The sequence below is a fragment of the Pempheris klunzingeri genome, chromosome 2, assembly GCF_042242105.1.
Source record: "Pempheris klunzingeri isolate RE-2024b chromosome 2, fPemKlu1.hap1, whole genome shotgun sequence".
Classification (NCBI taxonomy): Eukaryota; Metazoa; Chordata; class Actinopteri; order Acropomatiformes; family Pempheridae; genus Pempheris; species Pempheris klunzingeri.
Window position 1 is genome coordinate 16,666,826 of NC_092013.1, and position 9,292 is coordinate 16,676,117.

The 9,292-nt window shown below is 41.4% G+C and overlaps 1 protein-coding gene across 1 annotated transcript in view; it reads right to left on the reverse strand.

Moving 5' to 3' along the window:
* Positions 1 to 2,896: 2,896 nt before the first annotated feature.
* The window catches only part of ppp1r16b (protein phosphatase 1, regulatory subunit 16B), a 54,847-nt gene continuing 48,451 nt past the window's right edge, over positions 2,897 to 9,292 (reverse strand). Inside the window, exons 6-10 of the mRNA XM_070843017.1 lie at positions 7,353 to 7,478; positions 7,190 to 7,265; positions 6,677 to 6,806; positions 6,009 to 6,156; positions 2,897 to 5,035 (exon numbers count right to left, since the gene is read on the reverse strand). Of these exons, the coding sequence (XP_070699118.1) occupies positions 4,562 to 5,035; positions 6,009 to 6,156; positions 6,677 to 6,806; positions 7,190 to 7,265; positions 7,353 to 7,478 (954 nt within the window). The 3' untranslated portion in view covers positions 2,897 to 4,561. The remainder of the gene's footprint in view (positions 5,036 to 6,008; positions 6,157 to 6,676; positions 6,807 to 7,189; positions 7,266 to 7,352; positions 7,479 to 9,292) is intronic.

A 9,292-nucleotide genomic window follows, 5' to 3' on the forward strand; every position in this document is an offset into this window, starting at 1 on the left:
TGCTCCTCAGTGCCTTCCATCATCATCATCATCATCATCCCTCCATTTATGTGTCTAGCGTGGTGGTCAGTATGTGCCTGTATGCTGTCTCTGGCACAGCTCCACTTCGCCCTTCAGTGAAGAGGACTGAAGGACTGGGACTGGAGCCAGCTGGCCTGGACTCAGTGAAGCTCGTGCACAAAAGCAAAGCAGGGCCACACAAAGGAGGTTAATGCAGTCTGGATCATGTGTTTTCAGCACCATTGTCCTCCGCTCTGTCTATATGCCTTAGACATACTGACTGTGCCCACAGGGAGCTCTGATGAAAGGGGGATTTCTCCTGAGATTTGCTCAAGACAAATTAAAGACTGAAACCTGATGTAGAAATTAGCTGGTGTTTGTACTCGGGGTTTGTTTTTGAAATCACTAAATCAACATATTAACCAGAAGGTGCTATTTTATGACAACCTATGCCCTATAACCACTGATAAGCTTCTCCACAAACTGCAATGTCTGTGCCAAAATCAACAGCAGTGAAAACTGAAAACAGGGATGAACAAACAACCATGTCAGCCGATGGCTGTTGTAAAGTACAGAAAGTACAGTTTTGCAGGAAGAAAAGGCCAGACACGTTCAAAAATCCCCAAAATGTGACCTACAATAAACTTTAAGAAACATAAAATGTACTGTTACAAGCTGTCTTCTTCACTTGTCTCTCTAACCCAACGGCTCTGTGACCCTGCTGACCCCACAGCCAGTGAATGGGAGGAAGGTCAGAAAGAGAGACTGGGGGGAAAAAAGACAGGGAATCATTGAAGGACGCAGTTGGTGCTGGGCCAAGACCGTGACAGCTGTGCAGTGAAGGACGCTCCAGCGTCTGCCTGTGCCAGAACCAAAAAGGACTGTAGAAGTAGGGCAAAGAAAGCAGACATCTCAGGGTGACATGAATCATGGTCTCGATAGATTTGGAGGAAAATAATGATGCTTTTAAAAGATGAGCAACAGTAAGAGTGCTCAGCATGTCAGTGATGTATCCACTTTTGAGGCTGTTTTTCGTGTCTGGCCAAAATGCATGCTGCTAGAGCTGCAACTAATTATTATTTTTTTATCAATTAATCATTTAGTCTGTGAAAATGCCTGTGGTGATGTCTTCAAATGTCTTGTTTTATCCAACCAACAGTCCAGAGTCCAAAGATATTCAGTCTACAGTGATAAGACAGTCTGCAGGGTGCACTCTAATTAAAATGATAAGAAATCCATTGTACCTGATTACACAGAGGAGACGATGTAAAATTCTCAAAATATACAATTTATTCAAAATATGTTAATGCAACCATCAATATATTCCAGTAATTACAAAATCAGTAGTTTTTCGTCTTTATAATCTTATCCGTATAGACAACAAGGCTTGCAGAGACAAACACAAGCTTTGATCTTTACATACCAGGAGAACACAGGGTGACTGTTCCTTTCTGGCTACTGCTGACCAGCTCGTAGTTCAGAATTACAAATCAATGGGAGTGGATTTCATTGGTAAAGGAGGCAGAGTTGAAATCTGAAAACTTGACTTGATTGCAACAGCTAGACAGACGTGAACCGGAGTAACCTCAGATGAATTTCAGCTGAATGACAACAACATGATGTCACTGCCGTGGGCACTTCTTGAAAAACAAGAAGGAACCAAAATAAGGGATATAGAAACCTTTGCTTTCAACTCATTTTGAAGAAGTACACATTAAGTCATAGTCGAACTGCTTCCTATGAGAGAGCAACATTAAAAACTGACCTTTGCAGAAAATTGCACAGAAAAAAAACAACAACAACAACAACAGATACTGGTCACTGCCACAGCAGGGAGAAAATATTGAGCATGACAATGACACCTGGGTGCATTTTAAAGGTTTTAGCCTCTAAGGGGGTCTACACAGACTCACAGTTTCCCCCTCCAACCAAGTGTCTGCTAACACTGCTCATCAATGTGTAATCGTATTTTCCTACATGTTCCTCAACAGTAACAACACAGACATGTAAATGCAGTTCATGGGAACAGATAAAGGGATACTAACACAAACATATTTACAAACACACCTGTACAAATATTTGACACTGTACAGCTGATGTTATGGGGATAAAGGTGATAGTGGCATTGTGGGTAATCACATGTTTAAAAGGGTTGGTCATCAGAAACACACAAATCTCTAACGGCAGAGAAAGCCTTCCCCCAAAGTTTTTTTTGTTTTTGTTAATCGTGGAAGACCCTTTGGCACTCACAAGGAGATTAGTGGAGCTGTAATTAGATAAAAGGGGTAGTTTAGCATTTTGGGAAATACGCTTATTTGAATTCTTGCCAAGAGTTAGATGAAGCGGCTGAACGTGCCCGCAGCAAAACCTGATGCAGAGAGAGAAAGGTTAAAAAAAAAAGAGCTCACTTTTTAACAGCAGATATTAAATATGTCAAAGCAGGAAAAGCACAGGTGTAATTAATAACATTAACAATGACCATATTCCATTTAGGAGAGCCAGGTCCAAGGTTTAGTATTGTACATTTTGGCTCTCTAGAGAGGCGTCCATAAGGGTTAGTAGTTCCACCTGTGCACTTCCTGCAATCTGCTGTGAAAAAGGTCTATTAACATGTTATGACTACTTTGTTTAATCAGTACGAACACTGAATGTCATGCTTTTATCACAGGGTATGTGTTGGACTGGTTGCCAGGCTACGAGCGGAGACTCCAGGAAGTTACTGTACAGAAGCACCCGGCCATGAAATCGTCCGAAGCTGGTAGGCAGATTTTGTTAGCTTTGGACAGAAACAAGCTAACTAGCTGTTTGCTCCCGCTACATTTTAAACATACAATCATGAAAGTGCTACCAATCTTTTCTTGTAACTCTTGGCAAGAAGGCAAACAACCATATTTCCCTAAATGTCAAACTATTCCTTTAGTTAAGCAGAGAAGCTACTTCTAGTACTTGTTTCTGGGCTGTAAAGTTAATATTTTGTGTTGAACCTGTTAAAAGACACCTGACATAGTGGTGTGGGCTCGCTACATAACAAATCCATATGTGGATTACTGTTCACAAAAAACTGAGGCGAGCACAGAGTCCATGTGTATCTTCAGAAAACTCATACTATACTTACAGTAATTAATTACATAACATTTACGTTTATGTTAATGAGACAAATACAGTGACTGGGAGAAGATAAAGCCACACAATGGCCACCAGAAAAACAAACAAAAAACAAACAAACAAATAACAGTGTTATTTGTAGTGACACAAATATGAATTCCACCCCAATAGGATGCCTTGTTTGTGATTTTAATAACATGTACATATAGCAGACAGTAACCCTCACTTCACTTTACCACTTGAACGTTTCCATGTCAGAAGGTGCTTTGCTGGAAGTCTCCCCAGCTCATCTTATATTGCATTCACACTCTCCACACACCATCCAAATAATAAATACACTCAACTTTCAGAACCGTAATGTTTTCTTTTTTTTTTTTCTTTTTTTTTTTTTTTAACAAATTACATTAATGTCATAAATAAAGAAATGTACAGTAATTTTCAACATGTTTGCTTAAATTATCTTAATGAGAGAGCACAAAGTGGATTATGCATAAAACATGCATGACCTGTCAGTTCAGGTTTGATGTGAGGGGACGGTGAGGTGAAGTATAGTTGACAGAATCTAGTGACAGTTTCACCACTTTCCTGGTATCTCTTACTGTAGAAGTACACTTCCTGAATATTGTAACACTGTTTTATGGCGTTCCTTCCCTTTACTTATGCAGGCAGCATTTTAACACTTCAAAAGAGATGTCACAGATCTCTCTTTTTGCTACGTTTTGCTGTTTCTGATATGTTGTGGTACAGCACGGTGTAATGCCGTACATCTGGACAGTTCTGCCATGGCCTTCCTGCACATTTGAAAATGACAAGAATATGACAAAAAAAGAACAAAGACTGTGTGACAACAATATGAGTCTGTCCTGCAGTAAATGCTGTTTGATTACATGATGGCCATCCATGTGTGGGGTACAAAAAACTCCTTTCCTTCTTCATCTCTGAGGGCAGAACATGCACCTTTGTACCTTGAATCGTCTCTGCTTTCCTGATTCAAAATGTGTGATCCTTTCTTCATGAAAAGCTTAAAAAACTGCCTTCACCTTGATTTTTAAAAGTGCACAGGGGCAGCAGGGCTGGAGTGACAGCTTCCTGCACTCTTTCTAACCATTAGGCATGTCTTGTACAGAGACTCCATTTATGAAAAGGAACTTTAATCCAAGTGATGTCTGGAGGGAAAAAAGTGGCACTGCTCAGTTCCTGTCCTCTTTTCTGCTACACTTGAAACATTCCCACATTTGCAGAAGGCGTCTCCAATCGTAGCAGGAGTCACATGACGGGGAGGTGCAGGGATAGGTTTCTACGCTTTCTTCAGGCCAAGATGGGAGGAAAGGGACCTTTAAAAGACAGGAACACTCCCCTCTTTCTTTCCTTCCTTCCTCTCCTCCCTCCAGCAGCACATTCCTCGCTTCCCTCCTCTCTGTGCAAACACTTCCCATTCAGTCACGTGACCAGGGCGCTATGACACGCAGCAGCAGGTCCGCACCTTCGGCTGCTCCTCCTCCATTGGCTGCTTCAGCTTGAGCAGGGGCGGGTCCCCGCTGGCTGGCGTGTAGTAAACTGCGCTGCCATTAGAGGAGACCAGCGGCATGCGGGGGTCCTCGGAGTTGGTTTTGGCATCAGTGAAGGAGTCCGTGGAGCCGTTACCTAGGTGACCGTTGAACAAGGGGTGATTCAACAGTTTGGCGGCAGCTCTCTGTTTCTTGAGCTCCGACAGCGTCTGAGCGCGCTCTCTCGGCCAGGCTTCTTCCTGGGCGGGCTGGGTGGTGATGACCCCGCCCTTATCAGACGATGTTGTGCTGCCATTGGAGGGCGATTGCGGCGGGATGGACGCCGTCGTGGAGATGAGGCCGTTCTGCTTGTTGCTGCCATCTTTGAGGATGGTGGGGAGCTTGGGCTTGTCTGGCAGCTCCACAGCTACAACTGGCTTCACCTACAGGACATCAATAAAGATTAGTTTAATCCCTCTATACATAGAGGCCTCGCTCTGTACGGGGCACATCACACACCTCTGATCTGGTGCCAAAGCTATCAAGCTCAAATAAAATGACACGTGAAGCCAATTTATTCTCTATAAAGAGAAAGACTCCCCTCAGAAATTGTTCGGTGTATTCCAGGTTTTTTTTTTTTAATCTGGCCCATTCTGTAACCTGGTTCAACAGTTGTTTGTTCACATCCCTGGAGTAAATACTGAGTTAAGAAAAACTACATTTAGTTATTATGTTCTTACACCGTAGAATGCATTTCAAAAATGAGATAAAGAAATTTGAACTGGAGGTGTGTGTATGCTTTAAATTATGTTGCAATGACATTATACATGTGTGACATTATATGTAGATTAATGCAATATTGTATATTGTTTAAGATGATGTTTTTATGAATATTTTGTTATACTAGTAACCAGGGCAGTATCCAGGCAGGTAGTAGTGCGTGAAAACTTAATAATGTTAACAATAGTGTGAGGGCAAGACAGCTGGTTTTTTTCCAGTAGAGGAAACAAACGTGGCGCTCCTTACTTCACGTGCTATATGCAGCATTCATATCTACTGGCTGCACCACTGGTGGAGGACTGTATTTCAGCTTTTTCCATTGTGGGTTTCTTCCTGTTTAACCTCTTTAACTCTGTGACACACCTACATGAAAATCTGACATTTAGACTCCTGATGTGTAGAAGAGATCATTATATTTGTGATATTATTAAACACCTTTCTAGCTGTGCTTAAAAAAAACATCTCATTCTTGCCAGGTGGTATATATCTTGTGTGCAGGAATTTAAAATAATACACAGACAAATGGAATGAATTCTCAAATGCTATATTTAAAACTGTAACAAATGTAATGTATAACTGAGTAAAGGCTTACCTAAAAACTAGCCGTGAGAATATAATAATAACCCCATGACTTACATTAACCACCTGGTGATTCTCCTGATCAGACTCTTTTTCTTTCTCGTCCTCCTCCTCCCTCCCTCCCCTCCACACGATGGCCTCCGTCTCGTATTCTTTGCGGCACAGGTTGTGTCTGTCTGACAGGCTGGCTCGCCGCACCACTTTACTGTGGACGCAGGACACAGGAGTTCCCAGTGAGATGGTGCAAGTAGGAAAGAAACATGCCAGCAAATATGCATATGCAAATATGTATGCAAGTGTATACAATACTCACAACTACATTATACTTTTACTACTTTGTTCTTGTTCTTGTTCTTATTGTTGTAGTTTATTTCTTATTTTTTTACTGTACATAGAGAGAGAAGTTTCACCGGAGTCAATTTCCTTGTTCGCTTGTACAAACTTGGCCAATAAAGTTGATTCTGATTCTGTCGGGAATTGCTTGGAGTTTTACATTAATTGAAATGACGATTAATGTTAGATGAGCATGTCGGCCCCCTTTCAAAGTCAGACTGTGCAGATCCATTTACAAAAACTCTACAGAAGGCAAAAACGGCGCCTTCATTCACAGTGTGCAGGTTTTGCCTCGATCTGTTGATCTCTCCTGTCTCTCTGTGAGGGGAAAAAGTGAGAGAAAAAAAACATTTGGAGTAGCAGCGGCACCACCAGCAGATGTCAGCACTTACCCACGACTGCCCGCACTAGATGTTCGCCTACACAGTGAGGTCTTGTGTTTGAGCTGTGACTTCATGATAATGTCGTGTTTGTGTTTCAGGTCCAGCAGGATGGCTCTGAACTCCTCATCCTCACACAGATCTGAATATGAGATTGATGAAGGTCAGGAAATGTGAATTATTATTTTTTTTAAATACAAGTATTTTGTGCTTTGTTATCCTCTTAGAAATACAGGAACAAAATCAGGATAATAAAATGGGCTTATTTTAGATAATCACTATCTACTAGGCTCTCATACTAACATGTACTTCAGTTGTAAGATGTTAGCATTTTACGATTTCCCAACCATTAAGACTGCTGGAACAAAAACGTTTAAATTTGCCTTAACAAGATTTAAATTGACATTTAAAGAGAACAAACGCACGATGTAAAACTTGCATTGACTGAACAAGCTGGAAATGAGATAAGACATTTGTTTTCTTAACAGGGTGTATTGATGAGGGAGCACTGAGGTGTAAATATACCGATGGGGGTCTCCTCTAGGAAGGTCTTGGCATTGAGACTGGCTCCATGAGACACCAACAGCTCTGCCACATGCATCTGAAACAACAGCATCACATTATATTAACGGTTTCGGAAACCTTTTGTGTGTGTGTGCTTATCTGTTTCTTGTTGTGGTTACCTTACCTGACCCCAGCACGCTGCAGCATGAAGAGGCTGCCATCCATCTGAATCTCTCAGGTCCATGCGAGCTCCCCCCTCCAGCAGCAGCTCTGCAGCCTGCACGTAGCCATTTGCTGCTGCAATGTGGAGCTGCAAGGACAGAGGAGGAACCATTTTTGCAGTGCACATAATTAATATCTATAAGTATCCTCTGGCATCTAAAGTGTGGTTGTAGTGTGAAATTCTCAGTGTATTTTATGCACAAAGAATGATGTACTAACTCAAGAATGCTGACTATATAAGACATCACACTACACTTTGGGGATGTGGGCGTGTCACTGGGGACCGCCGATCATTAACGTTTTGTTAAATTAGGTCCACAAGATTGTAAAAACCCTCCAGCATGTTTTGAAATTGGTGGGGTGCTGCACACTGCTGGAACAGCTCTTCTGCAGTTACTAAACTGAACAGCAGTGACAGTCAAAAGATAAAAACTGGTCCCGTTTGTCTGAGAGTGAATCACTGAACTATGTCTGCACAAATTCTGATCTATCGGGGTATTAACTACAAACTCACAGTTCTCAAAGTTTCCACCAAATATGCCGTTTTGAATGAGTTAATTGTGAAATGCCTATCACAAGTTCCCAGAGCCACATGTGACAACCTCAAATAGCTTGCTTTTTCTAAAAAGCAGCTCAGAAACTCAAAGGCATTAGATTAGCCATCATAGAGGACACTGCAGCCCACTAAATACTGACATCTGACACAAGTAGGACGTTTTTTTTGGCATTTATGCCTGGGAAAAAAGAGATTAATGATTATTAAAACTGTCAATATTTATAGCGAGTAATTGATTAATAAATTATTTGTTTTAGCTCTACACATATTTGATGAAGAGCTGCAGAACCTGATACAAGAATATGAATAACGGATGATGTCAAAGAAAGTGGTATAAGATTTAACAACATTAAAGCTACTTTAAGGGGACACAAAAGGAGAAACCTGTACAAGCTCAACTTTAATATTGTGTGTCTGGAATGCTAGGACTCAGTATGTTAAATGGTTGATCATAGGAGTAACAGTGTTTTTCAGTGGGGTTTTCTATGTTCTTTAATTTCCCTGGCAGGGTTACCTAATTATATCAATAACCTTATACTCGAACTCTGACCAGTGAGAAGGAAAATGTCTCAGTCTGAACATAACTGGTCTGAAATAACAAGCCTGTTGGTGAGACTTCCCTCACTGGAGAGGACTGAGTTTGAGCAACTGGTGATGAAGTGAGCTTACACACAGGAGTGTTACAGGAGTGTGTGTGAGAGAGAGACAGAGAGAGAGACAGAGAGAGAGGGAGAGAGAGAGACAGGGAGAGAGAGAGAGAGATGCACACTACATAAGAACCACTGTTATTGATCCTCATGCGGAAATTAGGAAGTACTGTAACTGGCAGAGGAAAATCACAGCCTTGTGCACTGCAGAGGTTCTGACACATGCACTTGATATGCTGATCATTTTGTAACGACTCACTGAGTTAAACAAATGCCACTGCTGCAGGAGGACAGCAAAATGCCAAGAGAAATAAAGACTTTGAGGAGAAACAAATGAATTGATGGAATTAAAACAGTGACATATAAAAAGTAATTGCAGGCTTCTATTCTTTCTTTTTTTTTCACAAACCGCAGCAACTGTGGTACAAAGGTGTTCTTTTTGTTTCCTAGCAGAGCGTGCTGCTACATGTATATAGAGCAAAGTCGCCTAAAAATTGCAGAATTTTAGACATATCTAGATGTCTTTTTAAAATCCACTTCACACAGTTCACAATGTCTGTAACCCACAGCAAATGTATCTACAACAAAACATCTATAAATATTGGAAAAGCAGAAACTGACGGATTAATTCAGGCTCCGTGGCACATCCCTTATGTCAGTGGCTCCCTGATCTTCCAGTAACAGGCATGTTGAAGGAGA